The sequence below is a fragment of the Molothrus ater genome, chromosome 13 (assembly GCF_012460135.2).
Source record: "Molothrus ater isolate BHLD 08-10-18 breed brown headed cowbird chromosome 13, BPBGC_Mater_1.1, whole genome shotgun sequence".
In the NCBI taxonomy this organism is placed as follows: Eukaryota; Metazoa; Chordata; class Aves; order Passeriformes; family Icteridae; genus Molothrus; species Molothrus ater.
The window spans coordinates 4,470,478-4,497,811 of NC_050490.2; the positions used below are offsets into that span (position 1 = coordinate 4,470,478).

General features: G+C 41.7%; 1 protein-coding gene across 1 annotated transcript in view; it reads left to right on the forward strand.

Moving 5' to 3' along the window:
- The first annotated feature begins 829 nt into the window (after nt 1-829).
- ETFA (electron transfer flavoprotein subunit alpha) overlaps nt 830-27,334 on the forward strand; it is a 29,699-nt gene continuing 3,194 nt past the window's right edge. Inside the window, exons 1-10 of the mRNA XM_036389376.2 lie at nt 830-887; nt 6,581-6,730; nt 8,436-8,517; nt 8,625-8,707; nt 10,170-10,269; nt 11,504-11,614; nt 13,108-13,209; nt 14,023-14,091; nt 15,078-15,160; nt 26,198-26,263. Coding sequence (XP_036245269.1) covers nt 849-887; nt 6,581-6,730; nt 8,436-8,517; nt 8,625-8,707; nt 10,170-10,269; nt 11,504-11,614; nt 13,108-13,209; nt 14,023-14,091; nt 15,078-15,160; nt 26,198-26,263 — 885 coding nt within the window. The 5' untranslated portion in view covers nt 830-848. The remainder of the gene's footprint in view (nt 888-6,580; nt 6,731-8,435; nt 8,518-8,624; nt 8,708-10,169; nt 10,270-11,503; nt 11,615-13,107; nt 13,210-14,022; nt 14,092-15,077; nt 15,161-26,197; nt 26,264-27,334) is intronic.

Below are 27,334 nucleotides of genomic sequence, written 5' to 3' on the forward strand. Positions count from 1 at the left end.
TGGACAGCTGGTGGGGCGCGACATTTGGGAAGCACGGTGACATCTGGCCTTTGGAGCGTGCCACGCACTCCGTCCCTACATTATCCCTCCTGCCTTTGCTGCGCCCGCGGTGCGGGGAGCGCGGCCGGGGGGATCTGGCAGCGCACGGGCAGCCACCGGCGGGGGCTGGAGTCTCCCCGGCTGCTGTTGCCTCCACAGCCGTAAATTAAATAAGGCTTCTCCTTTCTCTTCGCAAGGCACATTTCATTGGCTTAGGATAGGATCTGGCAAGGAGCACCGGCATTTGAAGGCATAACTCTGCTCTCTGATGTTTTCTTCTCTTTCAAGGCTGTAACCCTTTGCGGAAGCAGTGCAGGGGAACCGCGCAAAGGCGGCCGGAGGAGGCCGGCGCTGGTACCAGGTCAGTTTGGGCTGGAAGGGGTCCGCTCCCCTCGAGGCGCTCCGCGGGAGCGGGACGGGCCCCCTACGGCAGCGGCAACTTCGCTCTTGCCCTCCGGCAGGGCCCGGACCGTGCGGGGCGGGCGGATACAGCCAGCCGGGCCGCGGGACAGGGCCGGCTGTACCGGGGAGCGGTGCAGGGGCCAGCCAGCTGTGCGGGGGGACAGCGGGCGGTGCTGGGGGACACAGCCATTAGTGCGAGGGAACGCAGTCGGCAGTGCGAGTGTCAGCGGGCGGTTCGGAGAGACAGCCCGACGGTGCCGACCGTGCGGGGCTCAGCGCGCTGCTCTCCGCTCCGTTCCGGCCGCGCCGCCGCTGCCGCGCATTGGCCCGGCGCTCGGTCCAATGGGGCGGCGGGGCGGGGCCGGCCCGGCTCTCGCGAGAGCGGCGCGGTGCGGGCTGGCGGAACCATGTTGCGGGCGGTGGCGGCGCAGCGGCTGCGGCGGGCGGTGAGTGCGGGGCGAGCCCCGGGCCGCGCACCGAGCGGGGCCTTCCCGCCGCCCCGGCCGGGCGGGCCCTGCCCTGTGGGGCGAAGGGGGCGCGGGGCGGGGCGGGGGCCGAGCTCCTCCCGCCCGGCAGCGGTGGTCGAGGGGGTCTCTGAGAGGCGAGCGCCCCGCGCCGCCGGGCTCGGACTTCTCGGCTGGACTCCCCTCCCACTCCGTCTGTTAAAAATAAAGTTTCCGAGTGGATAAAGGGTGTTCCACCAGGCCTTCCAGCGGTCCCGGCAGGCAGGAGTTGCGGACTGCTGTCCCGTGTGGAAAGCTAACGTAGGTGTCAGGGAAAACCTGAACTTCTGGCAGTGCTCGCTCGTATCCACCCTTGAGCAGGACAAGCTGAGCAACAGGTGGAGAAGACTTCTAAAGTTTGTTACTGTAAACTCTTAAGAGTACTAGAAGAATATTAGTGGCTCAATGAGAGGCTTTCTGCAGTATTGTAGTTAATCCACCGTTTTTCAGTCACACCTGTGCAGAAATGTGATTGCCTTAATTGTCACAACCTGTGCATGAAGCTAATGCAAAGCACCTGTTGCTTCTCCGGTTTGACCTTCATATTGCTCAGCTGGGAGGAGTACTGGGCTGTTGAAGGCCATTTGCTGCTTGGTGTGTCAGTGTGGCTGTGTTACCAAGGTCTAGGTGATCTCAAGGTTAATTGGGGTAGATGATTCATGAGATGTCCCCGAATATCTGTTCAATCTCTTACTGTGCACTAGGAGATGCCCCCTCCACTAGAACTGTGTATAAATAGCCCTTGTAAACAACTTTAAGTCTTGCAAGTCTCTTTTTGAGCTCTTCAAGGCTTTTACACGTACTGCAGTTCAGTACAGCTCTAAAATAGTAGTTATGCATATATTAAATGGCTTCAGGTGATAAAAATCTCTTAAAAGATGAGCAAAGGTGGAGAGGTCAGACATGATTGAATTAGCAGAAAATTCTTACTGTTGTAATCATGGGCATGTTTCAGTTGTTGTTACGCTGCAGGCTTTGTAGAGCAAAGGTCTCAATGATCTCTGAATCATGGTACTGCTGTGTAAATAGTACTCACATGCTCACTGCACAGTTCAGTTCCATAGCCTGGATGTGTGAGTTCAGCTGCTTGGTTTTCAGCCATACACATCTAAACTAGTAACTTTATAAAATAAAGCCAGTAAAATATCATGTGCATCTTCAGTGTATGTGTAACAATGTAGTCTGTGACAGAAGTGAAACAAACTCACAGTTTGTTTTTGTTTACTATTCTAAAGTGAAAAGTTTAGCCCTGCTGACATAGCTCAAGAGTGAGTGGAGTTTAGAGAAAAAGATGAGAGAAACCTGTGAAGTACGAGCAGGAAGGAAAATTGAATTTTTGTGCAACTTAAAGATGGGAGTACTGAGGAGGAATGAGACTGCAAGTGCACAAAAACTTGGTGCAGAGGTGGGAATAAGCGATTTAGGGACTTCCCTGTGTTGAAATACAGTGTTGTATTTCAAAATAGCTTTGTTGATTTTGAGTATTGGTTTGCAAGGGGTGTATTTGGAAAAGTTTACTGTGTTTCATCTTTCTCTTGCTGCTTCAATCCCTTTGTAATATTAAATCTTTATTATGATTGTCAAATCGTTTTTGCAAAGTGGTTTTATTTTTTTATCACTGTTCTTTGCTGCAGTTATAGGTCCTTTTGAATTCAGATGCCTTTAGTGTTTCCTGGAGTTATAATAGAGCTGTCTTTTAGACCTCTTTTGTAGCCAGGTCTTTAGAGAGGTTCTAGAAGTATATGCTTGAGTTTCCTTCTCTCTCTGAGTTTACCAGATTTATTTAGTTAAAGTTTTACAGCTACAAGATTGTGTCTTAATAGAATTAGGCATTGCTTTGTGTTTTAGGAATGTAGCCTTTGTCTTTAGTAATACCCCAGTTCCTAGTTTCTGGAGTTCTTTCTTGGGAAGTTTGCTCTGTGTTAATGGCTCTCCATGAGATCCACAATTCCAATAAGCAGTTTTAAAATTTTATGTTCTGGCCAGTTTGCTTTTACAGCTAAGAAAATCAGCTCTAGAGATGCCTTTTAGGTCCGGTTGTTTGGTGCTCTGCCTTGTGAATGTCTGTTTTGGTTTTGTTCCTGTAACTTCCAGTGGCTCTTCTAAAGAGAAACAGCCTTCATTTTCCCACGTGAAGTTTCTAGCACCCTGTTTCTTATTGATGCATATTTGGAGCATGGGGCCATGTAGAATTCACCTGCTGCATCTCTGGCATTTCTTGGAACAACTTTTTGGCTGACTCATCTTGTGTTGCTGTGCCTGCCACATGTTTTGGTTGGAGCTGCTTTCCCAGTCCCGGTGTCAATGAGTGTCCTTGGAGCAGGCTGCCAGCAGAGGCCACGGCTGCTGCACACCCATCTCCCCAGGCAGCCAGCACGGGTTTACCACACTTCTCTCTGGGTTTTCAAGCTCTTGGTGCAGCTGGTTTTTAGCATACAAGCAGCAAATCTGTATGTAAGAGGTGCTGGGCACGTGTGCTGTTCAGGAAGCCTGTCTGTGTGCTGGCAGAGATGCTCAGTTTGCAGTGGCTTTGTGTGGACAGCAGATCACCTGTGCCCATTCAGTGGGTGCCTGGCTGTGTGTGCTGTTGGCTTCACCTTTGCACGTGTACTGGATGTGCCCACATTGCTGATGTTACACTGGGACAGTAGCAGGGACCAATATCTGGTATTTTGTCTGCAGTCTAGAAATCCAGATATTGTACTTGGAGTTTTTTGTGCTCTGGTTGGGAAATGTTAATGGGTTCCTCAGTGGGGAGCAGCACGGTGCTTTGGGGAAACTTGAGACAATCAGTACAGTGAACCTGTGGCTATTTTGCAAGTGGCTTAATTGATCACTACTGCACATCTGAGTTAATCTTAGCAACTTTTAGACATCTGGATGTCAGAGGCCAAGTTTGCTCTACAGTAAATACTGGGGAGGGAAGGGGAAGTTGGAAATTCTGGGTGGTTTTCATTCACAAATGTTAGTTTTGGTATAAACTGAGTCACTGTCCAGAGTTTCCACCAGAGAGGAGGTGCAGATGTTTCTGCTGTAGAGGAAACATAAGGTGTGTAGCTGTGATTTGTGTGATTTGCACCTAAACTTGAGGAAAAGAAACTTCCCAGTTCTACCTCCCTGTGGCTGGGATGTCATTACCTGCTGTCATGCTGCAGAAGCTACTCAGGTGCCCAAGTTGGTGGGATGTTTATCTGGAGGTGATTTCTGTGGGTAGCCTCATTTTCCAGAGCTTGGTTTTCACCAGGAACCTTCTGTGACACAAGCACTGAGTGCTATTCCTTCTTAAGGCATTATTTTCAACAGCTTGATTGATCTGTGTGTCTTATTTCTTGTGCTTTCTTTCCTTGCTGCCAGCTGGTTAGGTTTATTCTCTACCTTCCTATTTTATTTAGGCCCTTCCTATTTTATTTAGGCATCCTGCCCAAGAGCAGCAGTGATGGCAGTGAAGTGATGGGCTGTTCTCCACACGTGCAGCTGGGCAGTAACTGCATCAAAATAACCACTTGTCCTATCATTGACTCATTGCAGCTTCTTAGTTTTCAGGACCATATGACTGGATGAATTACCCTCTGGTTTTACTGCAGATTCTTTATTATAACAAACAAAAGTCAGTTTGGTTTGGTTTTGTTTATAGAGAAAATTATTTAATGTGTCCTAGTATATAAAATTCAGACTCACATAGAAATCTCGTTTGTCATCTAGATTTTTACCCATAATATATAATGTGACTTTAAATTTATTTTGAATCTGGCCTTGTCTTTATGTTCAGAAATGTCATCCATGAAGTAACCTTCTGGTGTGCATATTGTGTATATTCCTACAAATATAAAATGTGGGATTATTGGTTTAGAAATAATACCTGATTAATGCTGTAATAGCCTGCTTAAGCAACTTCTATTGCTCATATTATTTTTGGTTAAAAACCAATTATTTCTCAGCTTATTCTAGAATGGTTTGACAGAATGATGGTGCTATTTAGGGAAAAAATGATAATATAGGCAGAAATAAATGTGTGTTTAAAATGCATGTGTCTCCATTTGGAAATTTGAAAACTTGAGGATTTTCCAGGAGTATGGTCCATTTTACCCCATGACACAACTGTAAATCATTGGAGAGTGGGCTTTTTGCCACAAAGGCATGGATTTATTCTTCAAATGGTGACTAAAATTTCATAACTTTTATTGCAGATGATGTGTGAAACATAATCAAAAATACAGCATCTGATCTATAGTGGCAGTAAATATTTTGTTACTGGCAATTGGTTTCAAAGGAGCTTAGACTATTTAATGACAGCAAGCATAAGCATTATGCTTAACCTTAAGCATAAGAGATTAAATGCAGAGCACTTCTACAAGAATCCTTATTGTTTTAATCAGAAGGACAAATTATGATCCAGATTCTGCAAAAACTTATCTTTGTATTTTTTTATTTGTGCACTGTGATTAGCTTCAGGGAAGTCCTTGGGATTTGCTTTCTGTGTTTGAAATTCAGTTTGTTCGTAGGCTTTGTGGGGTTGAAGTCCAGATGCAAATTTTAGCCTCTCATATTTTCTGAAGCTTTTTATATTTGAAGTTGTAGGCAAGTGCGTGTTTGGCATGAGGGGAGATGGGGTTTGAACGTAAATTTAAAAAAGTCGTGTTTGGCTGTGCATCTTCAGGGTTGTGTTAGTATTTGTTCCTTGGTTATATTAATGAATTTACTTGGTTTTGCACGTGTTCCATCCTACACTGATCATCGCTCAAGTCTTCAGTGGGGCTTTATGTGGGGTAAGCAAACACTTGAGGGACAATTTTCCTGTTCCTATCCAAAATGTTTTCTCTACTCTAGTATTAGTCTTGGAGGAATAAGGCTTTTCACACCTGAATATTAGAGAGGAAGGTCCCAGAATTTAGAAATTATAATTTGCTTTGGTTTTATGACAGTTTTTTGCCTTTTTTTGTTTCTTTCATTTTTGCTTTAGAAGCTCAAGTTTGTGTATGAATGGTGAATTGGTCAAAGCTGTTATTTAAGGACCATTAAATTGTGGTGGTAGACTAAGTGCTCAAATGTTTTGAAGGAAAAGTGGGAAAAGTGAACCTGATGCCTGTGAAGATTTCTCCTAGTGTGTTTTCAGGCTGTCAGCTGCTCCTGCTTAATTTTCATTCAGCCACTGCATAAAATTTTGCCCCTAAATATAAAAGTGGGTTCTGTAGCTAGATTTTGTTTAAAACTTCTAATAAAACACTGCCAGAGAACACCCTAGAAAACCAAGTAAACATTTATTTGCAACTGTTTATTTCCTTGTCTAATCCTCAGTCTTTAAGGCACTTGGTTAAGTTGATCAACTGAGCTTGAATGTAATGTGTTAAAATGTTTTTTCTTAGTTTTGTTCAGTATTTTCCTGTGGAGTTTCAGTTTAAGCACAGCATGTTACAGACAAGCTGAAGTCAAGTGGGTTTGTCCTTTCCTTTTTGTATCACCCTATGGATTCTCTATAATAATAAAAATTATCTAGAATGAGCCTAGCAGTGTTTTACGACTTGTATGAGTGATGAATTTCCCTGAAGCCTTGGATGCCCAGAGGAGCAGGTTTTTATTTCAAAGCCAAGTTTCCCACTGGTTTTTATTTCAATGCAAGTTTCTCCCTTGCTTTGCAGGCGTCGGTGCTGCGGAGGTCGCAGAGCACCTTGGTGGTGGCAGAGCACAACAATGAGTCCCTGTCAGGCATCACCCTCAACACCATCACTGCAGCTAAGGGCTTGGGAGGGGAGGTCTCCTGTCTGGTGGCTGGTACCAGCTGTGACAAGGTAGGAAATGCTATTTTCATACCAATGAAATAAAGATGCAGTGAAACAACACTTGGCAGCGTCTCAAGCAGCCTGAAAAATAATCTGTAGTCAGGAGAAACCGTGCCAGGAGTTGCTAATCTGCCAGAAAAGTCCTGCACTTGGAACTGCTTCTCTTCTAAAGAGAAAATACGGATATAGATTTCATTTCACAGGGGACGGTATCAATAATGGCTGTTACATGCCTGAGCAAGCAAATTTTTATGGGACTAAAGGACAATTAACTTTGAAAACAAGATCTATCTCTGTAAAGTTTAAATGACAAACATTGCAGTGCTAAGAATTTGGAAAGAAGCTTTTGCTTGTTTAAATGGAAACCAGCAGAAGTGAAACAACAGTGATACATTGAGCTTTTGAGCAAGTTGCTGTTACTAACCAATCTCTAGTTGTGCAGAGAGTGTTTGCAACCTGAAATTCTGAATTTAGTGCTTCTTGACTTCATCACACAGCTCACGTATGTAAAAAGCTCCTTGTACATTAGCTGTGCATTTTTAGTGTAATTTTGACGTGCCAATTCTAGAGACAATGTAGTTAGTACATTAGTGGCACTTTTACTCCAACATGACTTTGTGTTGTGTGAGCAGTAGAAGCACAAAAAACTATGCCTAATATTTACATACTGTTTATGCACTGTAGAGCAGCTTATTCACAAATAGGTGGAGAAACATCAGTAGCTATTCAGGTGTTTGAGGTGGAGATGAAGCAAATATTTGTTTAAATCAAGAAAATTAAAAAGAAAAAAAAACCATAATTGCCTGACATGTGTGTCCTTAATTTTCCTTATTCTATGTAGGAGAAAAATGATTGTGAATTTTTTGTTTGTTTTTTTTTTAATGCTAAATATATGGAGTCTGTGTGTTATGGTGGGAAAAATATTTTATAAAAAATGAAGGTTTAGAGATTTTTATTTAAGAGCCAGTGACTCAAACAGATATTCTGCAGCAGCTACTAGGGATTTTTTCTTGATTTCCTTTTGTTAAATTTTGAGGGTAAACTGATACTCATCAAACTCAGTAAAACTACTCTGTTTCTGGACGATGCATGTGGTCTCCAGACCTTGCTGTCAGTCCTCTTCTCTCTGATCTGTAGTAACCCTTTTATCATTTAAACTTCACTTGTGCCAATTCAAACGAAAAAAATGCATAAATATAAATTGAAAATACACATTGCTTCAGTGGGCAAAAAGTCAGATGCAAACAAAGGGTTGCTCCTAGAATTTGGACAAAAATCGTAACAGCATTGTACATTTGTATTTGTTTGTATGGTAGATACTGACTGAACTTAAAGTAGGGTTTGTTTCTTGGTGATTGTATTGGAATACTGAGCAATAATCCTCCAGTGTGGCTGTTGCTGGCTGCTGTAAGAAGTGCTGGGATTGCTGTGGAGCCCTGCATGCAGGAGGCAAGGTTGAGGCAAGTTTTCCTGAGGCTGATTTGCTCCATAGTTCTCTGATTGACAAATTCATTTTCATGATCCCATAAGGAGCTGTGCTGTGGATCAGAAGACCTGCATTTTATTCTGTTCAGGTCTGTTCTGATTTTGAAATTCATGTACTTTTGGTTCTGGTTTTATGAATCTATAGACTGTGAGCAGTGGGGACTCCCTTGTTACATGTTTGTGGTGCCTGTTAAAACACAAACTAATAATAATTTACTTGTAATCACAGGTAGCATCAGAACTCAGCAAAGTGCAGGGTGTTGCAAAAGTTCTCGTGGCTCAGCATGATGTGTACAAGGGATTTCTAGCAGGTGAGAGTTGTTCTTACCTATTCACAAAAGAAATTTATTTATGTATTTGTGTTTGTGACTGGAAATAGGATGGTTGTAAATTCTGAGCAATGTATTTTTATTCTCAGAGGAGCTGACTCCCTTGATTGTGGAAACTCATAAAAAATTCAATTACACCCACATTTGTGCCGGAGCATCTGCCTTTGGGAAGGTGAGTAGATCAAAGAGCATCAAAAAGTTTTTGTAGAGAAAAGAGACAGACACTGTTGTATGTAAGAGTGTGAATCTAAGGCCTGAGAGAGATCAGCCATGCACAGTTCTGCATTTGCAAACTATTTTACAATTGTTTGCTTAAGAAGTCTTAGTTAGATTTCATGATTCATGTTTGAGTTCTTTTATGAGCTGATGTGAAAAAAATAGTGTAGAAGAAATAATCTGTGGTAACCAGCCAATCCTATGGACACAAGGCAAAATGTGCAATAAGGCAAACCAGATTAAGTGATCTGAAAGCATGAAAATTGTAAGGAAAAGCACACCAAATTGGGATGAAAAATCTGTTATTTGCATGTTGAAATGAGAGTGGGCAAACCTATTGGAAGCAAACTTTTTTTTGGAGTGGGATTTGCATCTGTGATATAAGTCACGTGCATTAAAATGTCTGTAAACACATATAAATAACGCAGAGCTAAGTTCCAGCCAGGATGGTTTGTAATGAAAAGACAATTTTTATTTTTCAAAACTTTTTTTTTAATGTGTTTGTAAGTACATGAAGAGCCTCGGTACTAAGAATCTGGGCAGCATTGTGGTGCAGTAAATGAGAGGAAAAGGATCTTGCAGAAATCTTGCCGCTGTAGGACGAGTAGACATCGGCCTTCCATCTGCCTGCTTTCACTTCCAATCAATAGCAATCCATATGCTTGTGTTTTTGCTAGGAGAAATTAAGCCTTAGGTTTTAAATGTTTTTTTTCTTTTCTTTTTTTTTTTTTTTTTTAACTGCAGTGTCATAGGAGTTAATGGCTTTTGCTTACACTGCCATTTTTGAGTGCTTCATGTGAATGAAGATTTCAGACCTGGGCCTTTTTTTCTTGTACCAGATTAGGAGGCAGACAAAAAGCAAATAATCATCTTATCATTGATTTCTTCATAATTTCTGCTGCTCTTTTTATCCTTCTTCCCACTCCTAAAGGTGCTAAGTAATTTTCTAGAGTAAGTTTTGGAGCAAGAGAATATATACTTTAATATTAAATTTATTTTTTTGTTTTGCTCTGGAGGGAAGAGTGCAGGGTTTTTTTCCTATAATTTCTGGCATCAAACTTCCAAAAGCACCATTTTTTTTTCCTTTGAAGTGCCAAGAGCTCAACAATCCATAACTGTCAATTTTCTGAGTAAGTGGCATCTATATTCAGTTTTAGAATATTTGAAGCAAATAAGTCTCCTAATTTAAGATATTGAATTACGGCTTTACTTACAGTAAGTCTCATAAAATGTCTAATGTTATTACAGTAATGGGGTTTTATTTGGCTGCTAAGGCTACATGAGTAGCCCTTCAAAAATCTTAGTTCTATATGTCTCAGAGACAGCATTATACGAAATCAGGTCAGCAGTGTTCTTTTACTTGACTGTGGACATTTTAGTTAGCTTACTTTGCTAACTTTTCATCTCTTAATTTCTAGAATCTTATTCCCAGAGTGGCTGGCAAGCTTGATGTTGCCCCTGTTTCTGACATTATTGAAATTAAGTCCCCAGATACTTTTGTGAGAACTATCTATGCAGGTGGGTAATCACAAAAGCTGTGTGGTATTTGTCCAATGAAGAACCCTAATTTTTCTAATTAGGGTTCTAATTTTTCTAATTTTTCTAATTAGTGCTAATTTTTCTACATGATCCTAATGTTAAAACCTTGGAATATGATAGGAATTTTCCCTTTACAATCTCAATTGCTGTAATTCATAAAAAATGAAGCCTGGGGATGGGCAGGATGCTCCCTGTGTGAGAAAGGAGGTAATTCCAAGGGCTTTGGTGGAAGCATGTCAGACCCATGTCTGTCACCTTAAGGAACAGAATTTGATCCCATCCTTTCCATGTCCTGTGTTTGTTAATGCCCTTCTGATCAGGTTCTGGAAAGCATAAGACATCAGGTTAATTGTCCAGCTTTATTTAATAGGACTAGCATTAGCTCTGATTTAAGATACCACAGGGTTATTTTTTCTAATTACGAAGACATTGAATGAATTATTTCTAATATTTAATTACCTTAATTTGTAATTATTTTTTCAGTCTTGTTTCTCTAATGCTTGGCTGACACTGTGTTTTATTTTAGATATTAGTTTATTAGCTTGTGTTTCTTAATTTTGCTGTAAAGTTGTACCACATGTACCAGCAGGGTATTACATTTTGAGTTATGCTCCTGGAATGTGGTTTAGTGCTGCACTTTAAGTTACTTTCCAGTAATTCACAGTTTAAAGATGACTTTGTTTATGAATAGTTGAATGTTTATGAATGTTGCAGCAATTTTTCTTTTAGCATTCCCTGTAGCCTCCAGTGTGAAGTATTGTATTATAGAGAGAAACACAGTCCCACAGATACATGGGGGAGGCCTCATTGTCTTCAGTTCTGATGAATTCATGCAACAGGATAAAAGGTCTACTTTGAATTATAGACATTCTTTATGTGTAAGAATGGCATTTTCAAAGTTGTTTTTTCATCCCTTCTGAAATTTAAAATCTCATTCATAAGAGATGATTTGAATGCTTTGTATCCTTTAAAAATAGAGGATTTGTATTTATACTTTAGAAACACAGGGCTAAAACATCAGTGAAAGTATTTTTAATCTCTATTTATTAAGTGCTAAGATTTAGTCATCTAAAACTGCATTTTTGGGAACTACCTTGGTGGATGTTGCATATTCTAGTACAACTGCTAATGTGGTTTTGATATTAATTTTTGGGGTTTTTTTAAAGCATAATATGTCTGATAATCTTTAAATTTTTAATGTCCCTTTTTTTAGGAAATATTATCTGCACTGTGCAGTGTGATGAAGCAGTCAAAGTGTTTACTGTACGGGGAACTTCATTTGAGGCTGCACCAGCGAGTGGTGGCAGTGCCAGTGTAGAAAAGTGTGAGTATTTGTTCTGGGCTGCTGTTGTTTTGTTTAATAGAGTTCGTTTTGCTCACTGCCTGGTGATGCTTTGTAGAAGGATTTGTCAAAGCAAAGTGATTGTCACCATGTAGGCTTTGTATTTTTAATCACAGGTGCTTGCACTTTTTAGTGATGTCTGATAAGAGAAGATAGAGATTATCTGCACAGTTACTTCCTTTTCTTTGGCCAGAAATGGAGATGATCTGTGCTGAAATCCGTGCTTGTTCCACTCGCTGCCTAAACGTCTGCCACTGCAGTCTTGAAACTTTAAGGAAGGACAAGTCATAGCTGTTTGAATAACCAGATTGGTTTTCAAAACAAGACTGAGCAAAAATAGAAGTTTTGGTTTAATCATATTGCAATTGAGATCGGTCATTACATCATCAAGCTAAATTAGTGGCAGTTTAAATTGATTTGAGAATAGAGAGTTTTAGATCAGTTTTAACCATATCAGTTTAATTTACAATTTAATGAAGCCAGTGTAGCTTGGATAATTGAGAAATCCAGTCAAGAATGACAAAGTAATTGAGGTTGGAAGGGATCTCTAGAGATCATCTAGTCCAGCCCCATGGAGCAGGTTGCCCAGGACTGTGTCCAGTCAGGCTTTGAGAATGTCCACAGGTGGAGACTTCACAACTACTCTGGGTAATCTGTTCCATTTTGGTGACCTCTGCTGTTTTTCACTGTGAGCCTTTTTGTTTTGTGGCTTAGTCCTTGCCTGTGACCCATCCTGTATTTCCTGACATCTGTGGGTGGCAGGAGTCAAATGTTCCTGAATGTGTTGTGCTGCTGGACTTGTCTGCCTGTGACACTGAGGCTCACACTTGTTGTGCTGGGTTGGTATCAGTGTGTGGCACCTGTAGAGCGGGATTCCTTGTGGTTCAGTTTGTACTGTAGTTCCCTGAACACAACAGAATTCCTCGTGGTGCAGTTTGGACTGTAGTTCCCTGAATACAGCAGAATTCCTCGTGGTGCAGTTTGTACTGTAGTTCCCTGAACACAGCAGAATTCCTCGTGGTGCAGTTTGGACTGTAGTTCCCTGAACACAACAGAATTCCTCGTGGTGCAGTTTGGACTGTAGTTCCCTGAACACAACAGAATTCCTCGTGGTGCAGTTTGGACTGTAGTTCCCTGAACACCACAGAATTCCTCGTGGTGCAGTTTGGACTGTAGTTCCCTGAATACAGCAGGATTCCTCGTGGTGCAGTTTGGACTGTAGTTCCCTGAACACCACAGAATTCCTTGTGGTTCAGTTTGGACTGTAGTTCCCTGAACACAGCTGGTGAACGAGGCTCGTTCCTCAGTGCCAGCAGCAACTGTAAAAGCTCACGGCAGAATTGGTTCTAGAAGAACTCTGAATTGGGCTTGAGCTCAGGTTTCAGCTTGAAAATACAAGCTTGAGCTCAGGTTTCCGCTTGCAAACACATGCCTTTTCCTTTTCCTTGTGGGGTTTGCTGATGTGGTGGATGCAGTGACGCCCCCGCCGCCCGTGGGCATCTCGGAGTGGATCGAGCAGAAGCTGACGAAGAGCGACCGGCCAGAGCTCACCAGTGCCAAGGTGGTTGTGTCAGGGGGTGAGTGATCACAGAGAAACTGACTGATGCTGCACTGCACTGATGGGACCTCTTGGTAAATCGTGTCTGTAATGGGATACATTAGGAAAAAAAAGAAATTCTGATGTAATTCTCAAATACTCCATGGGAGCTACTGGGGAAGCACCCAACGTGTATATTGTGTAAAGAGGTAATACATGAGTTTAGCATATGCTGGGAGGCTTTGTTAGAACATTTTCATATTTGATGAGCCTCTTTAAAATTTTAGCAATATGAATTGTTTTTTAGATGGAAATTTATAATGTTTTTTCATGTATCAAAATTTATCATGTATCAAAATTACTGCTGATAATTTCAGTCAGTCTGAACATTATTATGTAATGACCTTAATGATTTTAAAATGTGTATTGATTGTATTCTGCTCCTTAGGTATCAAGTGATGGACTGTGATTTTTACTGTATGCTTACAGCTAAAATGATTTCTTACTAATCCCACTACAGTGTTTTGTTCCTGAAGCCAGCAGAGGGAGCACAAATTAGTTAAAAAAATTCTGTTTCCCTGGTTTTGGAGAATGACCTTGATGGTGCTGTGTTCAGGAAGTAAACAAGACAGAGTGGTGTTGGTTTATACATATGAAATACTAATGGCAAAGACAAAAGCTAAATCTCCAAATATTAAATATTGGTTAGTAATGTATCCAGAAATACCCTGTGCAGCCATATCTTTGAGTCTTTGCAAATGCTAATATTCATACAGAAAGTTTACATAGGCCAAAAAAAAAATCTTAAAAAAATGTGTTCTTTCTTGATCTTCTTTTGTTCTTAACTTTTAAGGGAGGGGCTTGAAGAGTGGTGAAAATTTTAAGTTGTTGTACGAACTTGCGGATCAGTTGCATGCTGCAGGTAAACTTGTTTTCCTCCTTTTTTTTAAACCCTGTTTATTATATTTAAACAGGTCACATTAAAACCAGAATTCATCTTAAGTCTTTTATTTTCATATCTCTATCAAATGGTTAAAATGCTCTTAGTTTAGTAATAGATAAAGTTTGGTCAATAATACTTAAATGCCTGTGTATGAAGCAAAATATTAACCTGTAATATTCCCTGTGCTTCTCAAATCTCCAGAACAGAAGCTTGCACACAAAAAGTGAAGTTGTCATAGCTCATTTTGAAGAGCTAATACTCTCTGCATACATCCTTTTCTAGTGCTTCTATACAGAATCCCACTCACATTGTTGTAGTTTGAGTGGCTCTGCCCTTTTACTGTGCTTTTGTATTAACAGGAGAAAATCAACTATATACAATATCTCAGTGAAGTTTTTTCTATAAAGGCTGGGAAAGAAGGAGAAACTGTTTGCTCTAATGTTTTAATTCCATTAATTTTAGCATTTACATGATCGGCTTGTTTTTAAAGTGGTGTTTTTGCTAACTAAATGTCCATATGGAATTTTTGAGTTTACTGTGATATTTTTCTTTACCACGCCTGATTTTTGAGATTCACAGCAATACAAGATAGCACATATGTTGCATTCAGACTTGAAGGAACATTTTGGGAAGGCATTTATGGGAAAATCTTCTTTTGACAAAGCAACAAGAAAAAAAATCATGGAAATATGCCAGATTGAAATCCTTGGTTTAAATATATGGCCCTTTGGGCTGGGAGTAGGGATTTCCTGTTGCTTATGAAGTGCATTAGCACTTAGTATTTGGATGTTTTTAGCTAGTGGTATAGAGAGGGATTACCATAAGAGCTTTTAAGAGGGAGGTTTTTAAATATGTGCCCTTAGAGTGTGGGACTCTTCAGTAAAATACATGGGCTTTTATGGTGATATAAATTTGGCTTGCAAGTATTTTAAAAGAAAACATTGAAAATATTTTCTTTCAACCAGTTGGAGCTTCCCGTGCAGCTGTTGATGCTGGCTTTGTTCCTAATGACTTGCAGGTCGGACAGACGGGCAAAATAGTAGCACCAGTAAGTATGGAAATATCTCTCATCCTAGGGCTGGGATGGTTTCTAGCATGCATTTTCCTTCAGAGCAAGCACTTAGAGATGAGCTGAGTCTTAATTCCAGGCCTGACAGGAGCATCAGTGTGCCCACTGTGATGCTGTCACTTGATGATGCGTTTACAAAATGACAGAAGCGAGCTGGGATGGAAACCTGTGCTTTGGGTGAATGGGATGTGTTCTAACACAGCTTTCTCAGGGGTTTGCATGCTGCATTCTTTCATAGCTGCCTGAACCTTCCTTAGCTTCCTAGCAGCTGGCATTGATATGCTAAGAGATGTCATTACTGATGTAAACTCAAAATTACATCAGTCCGTGGCTTGATCTCTTGCAATTGGGTGTTCTGGGTTTTTTCAGGTGATGATTATTAAGAAACTTTTAGTAAGTGTCACTGAATTATTGCAGTACAGTCAAAGCAAAATTTTTGTAAGAAATGAAAGTGCAAGAAATTTAAGAAAGGAATAGTCTGCAGACTGGCTGCTGTAGAATACCAAGGACGTTCTCTGAATGGCTCAGTATTGGGCAATAGCATGCTGCACATATTTTTCTGCTATTTCTGCATCCCTTTATCACAGGGAACTGATTTTTGTGTCTGTGTGGGCCTTTCTGTCCTGGAGAAGTCTGAGACTTCTTTCATTGTTCTTTATGACCCAAGGACATGCAAGACAAGCTGGAGCCAGCCAGATGAGACACATTTGAGTGTTTGTGAACAGGAAGGTACAAGTGTAGCACATTTAAGTGTTTGTGAACAGGAAGGTACAAGTGTAGCACATTTGAGTGTTTGTGAACAGGAAGGTACAAGTGTAGCACACTTGAGTGTTTGTGAACAGGAAGGTACAAGTGTAGCACATTTGAGTGTTTGTGAACAGGAAGGTACAAGTGTAGCTCACCTGGTGGGGCAGAGCCCACATGAGATGTGAAGGTCTGTCAGGGGTACCCTGAGCTCCTTTACTGGAGTAAAGGTTTTGCCTCTCAGTAAGGAGCTCTTTGTGTATGGCACAGAAGGCACCCAGGAGCAGCTTTTTACTTGTTAGTGGCTTAATGAGACCAGAAGGGAAGACAGAGCTGAAACTTAGTAGGAAAACTCATTGTATTTCAATTGCTGCATTTACCAACTCACAACAATTTAAATAATACTAAAAAGCCATGCAAGTTCAAAACCTTGATAGGATCCTGAAATGTTTTGCCTTTGCCCTTGCTGCAAATTTAAGCAATTGAAGCCATGACCATTATTTTTCTAGTAATAAATTCAGCAGGACAGAGTAATACTTCGATGTCAAAGACAGGAAATTGTGATTCTGTTGTCAGCTCTGTCTGCTGGATTTTCTTGATTTTCATGGAACAAGATGTTCCATGCTTCTGATTTCTTCTGTCTTGAGTTGTGGATAGGGATGTTTGCTACTTTTTTGGAAGTCCTCATCAGAGGCCATCTGATGATGACCCTGTGGGCCTGAGTTGAGCTATTCACAGACGTGCTTGTGTTTAAACCTGTAAATCTATGTGATGACCAACTGCTACAAAACACTCCTTCTGAGAAGCAGACCTATTGATAAGATTAAGGTCATTCCAAAATCTTGATAGCAGTGATATTAACCTCTGCTGTGTAAGGAAATTGGGAGGTTCTGTGGATTATAAATGCAACCCCAACTCTCTCTGCTTACCAGGGTATAAGCTAAGTGTCATTTAAAATGTGTATTTTGAAAGGGCATGAGATGGGACTAACTATCCTTAGTTCTTTTCTACCTAAATATCCATTAATGAGGTGGAGAATATTAATTTGAAGACAGCTCAGCTCTGGTTTGTGTATTAAGGCTCAACAATGAACATTCTTTCCAGAGTCAAGGGCATATAAACAATTATGTCGAAACAAAGAAGGCTGGTTTTTGATGATGATACAATGCTGTATTTTGCCACAGATGGCCCATAGCAACATGTGAGAGTAGTAAGAACATAAAGCCACATCATAGGATCACATCAGGTGTTGTCATTGTCCTCTTCTAGAGGATTGTTAAATAGCCTTTAGTCAGGAGTAATGAATGAATGTTAAACTTGGTGTCATAAATGATCTGAACTGGCACACGTGTGTGGTGCTCTATTTGTCTGCAGGCTGATGCATTTTTCTCTCATCTCACTTCCTAACAAGTGTTTGTTAAATAGTGAGTTGTGCTGAGTACTGGAAATTACATGCCTCTTCTTTCAAATTGCAGATATTTAGTGTGGATCTTAAAATACATGCAAGGATAGCATTCAGTGCCTTAGAAATATAGAAAATATGGAATGTTAATTGTAATGGAAGTGCAAGTTGAATTGATATTAAGCCCACAGAGTTGCTGACTAGAGGTTTTCATTTTTCTGTGTGTTGGGTAGGCATCTTAAATATGAAGCAGTTGAAAGCTGCAAATTCTTAATTTAACATTCCTAATTCTACTTCACCATCTTTTTGGTACTTCAGCTAGAAGTGGAAAATAGAGTTGACTTGAAGAACTGAGCTCTTTTGGTCAGGTCAGGATGGCACTGGCTATTTTAGCAGCTCTCAGAAGATGCTTTCTCCCTGCGTGAGCCGTGCTCGGTGTCAGTTCAGGGAGACCTTGTGACATTCTGATATTCTGTCTGGGGAATTGCAAAGCAGCTTTGGACACTGGGCAGGTGGAGCAGCTGAGAGCTGAGTTTTGTGTTCAGTTCTGAGTTGACATGGTGTGTGTGTGCCCTCTGGGTGTGTGGGTTTTGAGCAGGGAAGAGTCTCAGATCCAAGAAGCTCTGGAGTCTGAGGCACGCTTGTTCTCCTGTGCAGCTTCTGCTGGGAAAGTATCTCAGAGTGTGCTCTGGCACTCTATTAATAGCCTGCCCAGTCTCAGAGGAGGAGTGGAATGCATTGTTTTCCAGGACTCTGGAACTGGGTCAGCTTGAGACTGCAGAGGGACAAGGGTTAGTTCCAAGCTCAGCAAGAGGGGAGGTGCTTCTGCTGCTCTTTGGTTGCCTGCTGGGGTGTTTGTGCTCATCCCTGGGTGAGAACATAGCAGAACTGTCTGAGAGGGCTGCTGTTTCCTTCAGCTGTGCATGTGGGGAAGGAAGGGTAGCCTTGGTCATTGCTCCTTCATAATTCTGTGACTGGCTTCAGTTTTTGAGAGTGCAGCTCAGACAGTGCTTCACAGAAGCCAGGAACTCACAGGCACAGCAGCTTTCCAAAGGGCTGAGGTGTTAAACACAAACCCTGCCACTCCAGGAGTAACTGGAGTTCATTGCACTGAAGTGATGGGAGAATGCAGGTAATTAAAGAGCACAGATTTCACCTTGTGGCTGTTTGAGCCCTGCTTCTGCACAGCACATCTGCTCTTCCAAAGTAACCTTGGACTGCTAAACTTCAAGGTGTTGATCATGTTGGTGTTTAGGCATACTGTTGGGTTTGACTGGATCTTTGGCAATTTTTCTTTTGTACGGTTTTAATCCAGTTGTTAAAATATTCAGTGTATTATTTTTGTTTCTGTTAGTACCTTTTTTTTAACCTCTTGCTTTCAGGTGATTGAGGCTCCTATTTGAACATTGTGTCTTATGAAAGAGAAGGCTGATTTGTATTATTTGATGAGATGGAAGGAAATTTTTAGAAGTGGATATATTAAAATATAAAATGTTTTCTTCCTAATTAAAAAAAGCAATTTAGTAAATTCAGTGTCTTTAATCAGTGACAGCCATTTTAGCATATTTTTTACAATTAGAAGCCAGTTTTTCCTACTATTTCTTATATGCAGGTGCTCTGCAGAAAAATGAAATTTGATTCTCAGGTTAAGTACTGTATGTATTTTCTGTTAAAGAAAAAGCACTTGTAAGAATGTTAAAAGTAGCTGGTTTTGGATAAAAATATCCTTCCTATTAGTGTTTACTACTAAATATTAGTTAAGTATATCCAGAAAATTTAGTATTTAGAAAATACTAAATTCCCTACAGAAATCAAGCCTACCACAATTACCTCAGAGTAACTGCTATTTTTAGATAAGAAATTTCAAATAGTCAGGGGTGTTACCTTCCCCAGTAAAAATCTTCCCAGTTCTTTCTCTCATGCTCATAAAGAAAGAAAGAAAAGCAAAACAGGTGTGGGGATGGATGGATGGATGGATGGATGGATGGATGGATGGATGGATGGATGGATGGATGGATGGATGGATGAATGGATGGATGAAAAGTGGTTTTTTTTCAGTCAATTAAAACTTGGAAATGGAACATGAATGCTTCATTTACTAGTTCAGTATTAGCTTTCCTTACCCAAGGCATAATTAGCAGATTTCTAACATGCAAAGCAGTGTGTAATCTTTCTCAGGAACTTGTGCAGTTTGTCTGATATTCAAGCAAACAATAAACTCTGACTTGTGAGAAAAGGCAAGGAACTGCTCTAAACCTCTGCTGCCTTCTGTGGGACTGGCCAGGAGGAGTGGGGGGCTGAGGGTCCCTGCTGGGGTCCAGCAGTGCCACTGAGCCAGCTGGGCTGTGGAAATTGGAGATGCTGGGCATGGCTGGGACCTGGGCACTTGTTGTGCAGTGTCCACGCTGCAGGTGGGCAGTGCTGCACTGCAGTGCCCTGCAGCTGCTGTCCCTGAATGCCCAAACTGTCCCATGCTTTCCTAGGCTTGCCCTTGCAGCCTGCTCTGATGAATTATATTCTTCCCTCAGCTTTTGAAGGAAGGTGGGCTTGTACTGGGATTATCTCACACTCAGCTTCTTATCCCCAGAGAACAGCCAGAATCTCAGTGACACTGAGAGGTGCTTTTCTTGGCAAGTGTGTGTGTATTTTGTTATCCTCTGCCCTTGTGAAGGATTAGCTGCTGTCTGAAAGGTGTCCTTCTGATTTAATCTCTGCAGAGTTTAAATCTTCATTCTTCTAAAATTGGTTCTCTTTCAGGGTCTAACTCTAGAACTGCCTTAGCTTCTGCTGTAGGATTTCCTAGCTGGCAAAAGTACTTTCTTTTTTTAATTTTTTATTTTAAGTGTTCAGTTGCTGCTGTCTTGTTACTTTCAACATTGGGTGCAAAACACTAATAGATGGCAAGAAACTGAGGTGGAAGATTCAGGAAGGCACAAGTTAGGAAATATGTGCTGTAGCAATAATTGCCACTGGATGAAATGACTGTGCTAGAATGTGACCTGATGCACAGAAGGTGGGTGCATGCACTGAGAAAGCTCCTGTGGGCAAGGTAGAGGGGAGCTCAGTGTGGGTCTGATGTGGTGGCCAGGAGGAAACTGCTTGGCTTCAGTGCTTCAGCTTTGTGCTGGAGGAGCTCTCTGGCTGTAAGAGACAGAAGGAACTTCACAAGGGAGGCAGTTTACAACTGTCAGGAGTTGACAGTAATAATGAGAGGAAAAGAGGCATGGGAGAGGTGCAGCTTCAGGTGAGACACTGAGGACTGAGATGTTGGTTCACTGGAAAGGCACCAAAGCTGTGTAAGAATGCTGGAATTCTTGTTGCTCCCCCTCTTCTAGAAGAGGATGGGATCCTTTCTGAGCCTCTCTGTGCCCCCAGTACTTTCCTGAGCATCCCTTTCACTGCAGTGAGTGGCTTTTAGCACTTAGTGTAGTAGTCATCGTGCTTTGGGAGGAGCAGGCAGGGAGAGGCACAGTATCACATCATTTACACCATTCCTGTATTTTCTATTTCTTTGTAATAAGTGAATGCTAACTGTCCTTGAGTGTTACTTCCTTCCCAGCATTTTCTTAGGGATCCTTTGCTTGTTCAGATTAGCTTATCTGCTGTTTTCCCTTCACTCTCTTATGAGGAAGCATAAGGAAAGTGAAACAGGGGATATTTTATTCTAGTATTTTTCTTTTTTTTTTTTTTCTCTGGCCCTTACCTAAAATTACTAACAACAGAACAAACTAATTAGTTCCCTTGGCATCATGAGAATTGTCACTCCTCTTGTCTGGATTGTACTTTCTTAAAAAAAGTTCTACTCTTTGATAAGATCTTAATTACTTCCTCATTTGCTGCACATACAAGGGAATATTGAGATAGCAAAGTTTCCCTCTTGAAAAGCATGGTACATAATGTCTGCTCTCTTCAGCTTTGTAGGAATGTGTTATTTGTCCATCAGGTTTGTGGGTGTTATTAACAGGCCAGCAGGTGCACTTTGCATGGGATAAATGGTTGGGGCTGTTAGGTAGGTGGCAGATGGGAATAGCATTGGGAAAACCAACTGTGCTTGGGAAATTGTTTTTGGAATATCTCCTCTGACAATTCACTGTTGTTGAAAAGTAGCTTTATGGTGGCAAACTTTAGAGAGCTGTTTGTATGCAGCTGGGACTGAATTTACAGACTGTCTTTCTCTGACTTGCTAAAAAGCTAAGGATTGACAACCCCTTTCATCCTGCATTATCCAGTGTAGCTTTTAACTCCAAGAAAACTATGTTCACAAATTGATGCTCTGCTCCTTTGGGGTTGGTGCAGAAACATTAAATTGTACTAAAATATTCATATGTGAGTGCATTTAGCTGAAAGCAATTGATGTGCTTTTCCCTGGAGAGAGAGGGAAAAAAATGCTGTATGGCCCTGCACTCCAGCAGACACCCTAGCCATGCTTAAGAGTAATTACACAGCTTGGCTGATCAAAGGTTCTTAAAGTGGAAAAGAAGCTGCAGTTGGGCTCTGGTTTAGTGATGTGTGCTTCCTGCATGGAGTGGGTTCAGCTGCACCAAAGCTGCAATCCTGCAGAAGTGTGTGAGGTACAGTGGAACAGGCATGAACTACTGTCAAGCCAGAAAGTATTTTATTGGCCTAATAGCTTGTAATTGGAAGGAATCTCTTGTACAAAGCAATTTTGATCACAAAGATTTCTTTCTAATTTCATTGTCCTTTCACTCTTGCAAAGAAAATAAAATATCTGAGCTGCCTTTAAAAATAGTGTGTATCCAGAGGGGTTTATTAAAGTGGCCTGTTTAAAAGCATGCCATTGGTAGGATGATAAATTGGTGTGTGTTGGAGGTTTTCAGCATAATTCAAAAATTGTCATAAAAATCAATAGCAGTTGACAGCATGCTTGCAAAGTAGCTACCTCAGCTTATGGGCACCTGTGGCTGCCCTGTGGGCTCTCACAGCACCATTCAAGGGCTCTGGAGTTGAAATAAAAACTGTTCTTGTAGTTCTCTTGAGCAAATGTCCCTTAACAGCCTAAGGCATATTGAAATATTCTCATAAGTATAAGCAAAGTAATATCACATGCCACAAATTATTCTATAAATAATTGCAGGAGTCTGTATGCACAGGAAAATAACTGCATTGGTATTTTGGTAATTGCAATCATCCACATGCAGCACTCTGTGCATTTGTCCAAACAGCAGGTAACTGGCTGTATGGATTCTGGGGCCAGATGTGCAGATGGGTGCATGTGAAGTCTGCCAGTGAATAAACTGGGTATGTCTGAAGCAGAAACAGAGTTTAGGGAATGGCCAAGGAGGATTTTTTAATTCATTTTAATGATTAGCATGTAATGACTCTAAGACATACTACAGTCATTTCTGTTGGAAAAATATAAGTCTAGATTAATACTTTAGCAACTGAGAAAGTGGATTTTTGATTTGGAATCTTGCCTTTGAATAGGATCAGTTTGGGAGTTGGAGTTGTGGGGGTTTTTTAGGGTGGCTGTGATGTAAGTCTGTGCTTATAAACTTGGAGGTCTCTGTGAGGGTCCTGCCTGCCACCAGCACTGTGCAGGACATGTGGCAGGACAGACGGAGCCCCTTGGCCTCTGGGCTGCCAGAGACACCTTGGGCTGCTGCTGTGGGCCTGGGAGAGGCCTCGTGGCTGCTTCCCATCTCCTGATGTACTGAGCCCTCCCAGCAGCACATCTGGAGTGTTGGTCCCTCCTCATGGTGCCTCCCTGTGCTCTGCTTTGCAGAGTCTTGCCTGGTTGGTGCATTCAGTGTCCTGTGCAGTGTGTTCCCTGTTCCATCTGCTCTCCTTGCCATCAGCTCTCTCCTCTGGTGTCCCTTCCCCATGCTGATGTCTGCCAGCGACTTCATAAAAATATTTGTGGCATGGCTGTGATGTTTATACAGTATTTCCTATGTGAAATGAAGTTACTGAGAGCCAAGACCATTTTCTAAGCTGATGTCATGTCCATATACCACCAAAACGTTTACTTCCTTGACTTCAGTTGCTCTTGGCACTCCATGTGTTCAGAGTGCTGTGAAGCCTTTGCTCTGCAATGTGTGTGTGCTGTTTTGCTGCCTGTTCTCGTGTGGCACAGTGCTGGCAGCAGCCCTTCAGTGGAAATCTGCCTGTGCCCAGCTCTGGGGAGTTGACAAATGCTGCTCCATGGCCTGGACTTTGCTCTAAGTGCCTGTAGCTGGGGGCTGTGGATCAGCTGCCTGGCAGCAGTAATTAGAGCAACTTCCAGGCTTCCAAAAAGCTGGAATTTGACATTGGTGTAAAGCCGTATCTGGCTCCTGAGAGGTGTGACCCAGCCTTGGGTTCATCTGCTCTGTGCCTTGCCTGGGTGTCCTGCCCAGAGGAGCTCCTTGCAGAGCCTGTCCTGTGCTGCCACGGCCCAGCACCCTCTGCAAGGGACTCTGCCCTGGGCTACCCAGCTCCTTTCTGCTTCCCTTCCTCACCTGCTTCACAGGGCCTGGGGCTACAGTCCTGACCTGGGACTTGGAACTCTGACACTGCAATGGCAGGACTCAGCAAAAGGCCTGACAGAAGTTATTTCAGGGAAAGCATCAGAACAAGGTTGTTCCTCTGAAAAGAAATAAAGATTTGAATTTCTCAATGCTTTATATCATCTCTGGATGACCAGTTGAATTCTCCTCAGGACAGCAGTGAACAGTCCTGAAGCTTTATCATTCAGACATTGTGGGTCCTTTGGGTCCCTCCTACTGAACTGCAGAATAGATTAAAACTAAGATTTAAGCAGTCCTGTCCTTTGACAGCACAGCAGTGTTGCTAAGAACCTGCTGTCCTGTGTGTTCTCTCCATGAAAACACTGCTGAGGTGATCTCCTGTCAGGGTTAGAGCTGGCTGGCAGCACCACTTGTCTGAACCAGGGAGCCCAGAGCACATAACCTGGAAGGCCATGGCCTAGATGCATAATAAGGGCTTTTAGACAAGCCTGGTGATTTACAAATGTCCTTTTAATGAAACATCCTTGTCTTTCCTAGATATTTTAATAGAATATATTCATAGGCATCTGGCTCCTGGTTAGCTGGATTCTTTCCAAAGATTGAACTTCACAATGTTAAGCGGACTGATAAGAGTATCTGGTAGTCTGGATGACTGGCACTTAATGAATTGCTCTAAAAAAATCAAATTACAGTAATGTGTCTTTAAAAAGAGCTTGTATTAAAGACAGCATGATGTTAGAATAATTTCTCCTGAAACATCTGTTCTTTTATTTGGTATAATTAAAATATTGCATTCTTACCATGAGTTCTAATGTGGACATATTAGGTTACATTGCAGCTGTGGTTAAAATGGATTGACCTCCAATAGTAATCCACTTGGTAAAAGCCTGTGAGGCCAAGGAGTTTCTGAGTGTGTTCACCAGCTGTGTGGTTTTGTGGAAGGACATGGACTAGATTCCATGATTCAAAGGAAGCCTTTTTGATAGGAAATACTTCGTTTCTGCTTTATTTCCCCTCCCCTTCAGTTTTTACGCTAGAGAGTTTTTCTATAAAAATACAGAAGAACTTCATAAATTTCATTTATCTATTCCTATTTTACAAAACCATAGTGAGCAGAATCTGTGGTTGGAGAAACAAGAGAAAGCATTTTTTTCTTTCATTGCTGTACTGACTCTGAGGCCTGTGTGGCAGAAGCCTCTGTGGGTCTGTGTTTGAACACCTTGGTTTGCCACTCCTGTGTAGCTCTGTGCCTGTCCCACAGCTGGGCTTGGCTCTGCCATGCTAAAAGCCACATAACTGTAAGGCAGTTTCAGCTGCACAGTGCTAAGATTGGTTTTGATCCTCTTACCCTCCCTGTGGCCTCCCAATATTATTTATTGAGTTAAATTAGATTTATATTTTCTTAGATATGGAATACCCTTGGTATTTTTAAAAGAGAAATTATGTTAGTATTTGGGGCTGTGTCTTTTCTAAGCACATGTGAAGTACCAACTTTTGACTGCTTTTGGTAGAGGAGCCACTAACTAAATTCATGTGTTAATTTTCTGTTACTGAATGAGTTGGTGAAAGGTACTTTCCTTAGTTTGCTTCTGTAATATTACTTAGCTGAAGAGTTCAGCTCTGACTGTAAGAACTGTTAGGGCCCTGAAATACCCTTGGTTTTGGGTGGATGATAGAATGGATGACTTTCAGCCCAAAGAGAAGTAGTAGTTTTCAGCTGTGAATAAAACAGCTGACTCAGATTTATTTACCTATAAATTGCAATCTCTTTTGACTGTAAGGCTCTTTGGAGATGTGAAAGTGGATCCCCAAAATGTAGAGCTGTTGGTGTGGCTGGTGTGCCCTCTGTACCCATCCTGTGTGGGAGTGGGCAGGGAGGCTTTGGGAGGGCTGGTGAGGAACACAAACTGCAGATGTGCAGGGCACCAAACCTCAAAGGTTTATCCTGCTCTAAAGGGAGACATTTAAAGGCCTAACACCTCCATTTCAGCTTTGAGCATTCTGTCTGAGGTAAAGGCTCTGAGGGGCTCTGAAGAGCCCTGCTTTGCTCTTCAGGCAGCTGCATTATCCATCTGTAGGTTCTCTTCCCTAATATTTGCACTGGGAATCTCCAGGGTGGTGGAGAACATGGACTGCCCTGGCCTTTAGCTGAGCATGGCAGATGTTTTTGATGCAGACTTTGTTTATTATTTTCCCCTAATCTGTCTTTGCTCCTTTGGGATTCTCCTTTTGCAGTCACATTGCATCCCCAGGTGGGAAGGGAACCAACCATCAGCTCCTTTAGTACTGGAAACTACTGTAATGTAAGAACTGCTGCATGTAATTGTTAGGGTTAAGGTTTGTGAGAGCTTAGTGAGTCTGTGGTATGGAGACCAAAAATGTCTGTCTCTTGTTTTTTCCTAGGAACTTTACATTGCTGTGGGAATATCTGGAGCAATCCAACACTTGGCTGGAATGAAAGACAGCAAGGTATGTGAAGGTGGATGCACTAGAAGAGATTTTTGAGGAAGGAAGTGAGCTGACTCCCTTGCTTTTGCATCAGTACTTTAGATGGTTTTCGTGTTTCTTGCTGCTTTAAAACACTTTGACAAAAAAAGATCCTGTGGCAAAACATCTCATGCAGTAGCAAAACCTTTGCACTACAACCCACAGTGATCAGTGGAAGCAGCTAATTGACTTTGTTTAAAAAAAACCCACCCCAAGCACATATGCCTGAATTCTATACAATAGTTCCATTTGCCTTAATTCCAGACTATGACATATTAATTCATGCATAACAATGCACAATTTGAATTATGAACTTACTATTCCATAAAGTAAAAGATGTCTCTGACATTCCTGCATTTAGCCATTCAAATGGAAACCTGCAATAAAATGGCAGTAAAACTTTAAAAGGTTTAACTCATTAGCTGCCAAAGCAAATAATCCAAAATTGGAATTGCCAGTTTGGCCCACAGTGCAGTGTTTGAAAAGAGGAGCAGAGTTACCTGCTGATTGATACTATCAAACGGCAGACATCAAAAACTGGAGGTCCTGCCTCCCAGAGAAATTTTTTAAAAAGGCTTTGTGGTTTTATTTCTATTTTCAGAGAATGAACTTAACCAAGCCACAGTTTTGAATAGTTTATAAAGCTGAGGAGGAGGGCTTCAAAACTTTTCAGGTAGTTTCTTGTATTTAACCAGGGAGTTTGTGACTGGTAATTGTCCTCAAAACCAGCCTGAGTGGAAGGATGATCTCTGCTTTCTTACCATTTTTTTTCCTCATGTATTATATAAATATTTTGGGGGGGAAATGATAAGCTTTCTAAAAGCAGGGACCTGAGTGGTGTTAGCATTAGTTGATGCAGTGGAGAAAAAAACAACCAAAATTCAAGATGTTAAGGGTGTGTGATGGGCAGAGGTGAAGGTGTCTCTTGAGAAGTGGGAATTGTGGCAGTGTATTCCCAAGGGTTCTGGTGACCAGCACTGCCACAGTTTCTGCCACATTCCTGCTTGCAGTGCAGCAGAGGGAGAGTCCAGGCACAGCACTGCTGCCACGGCC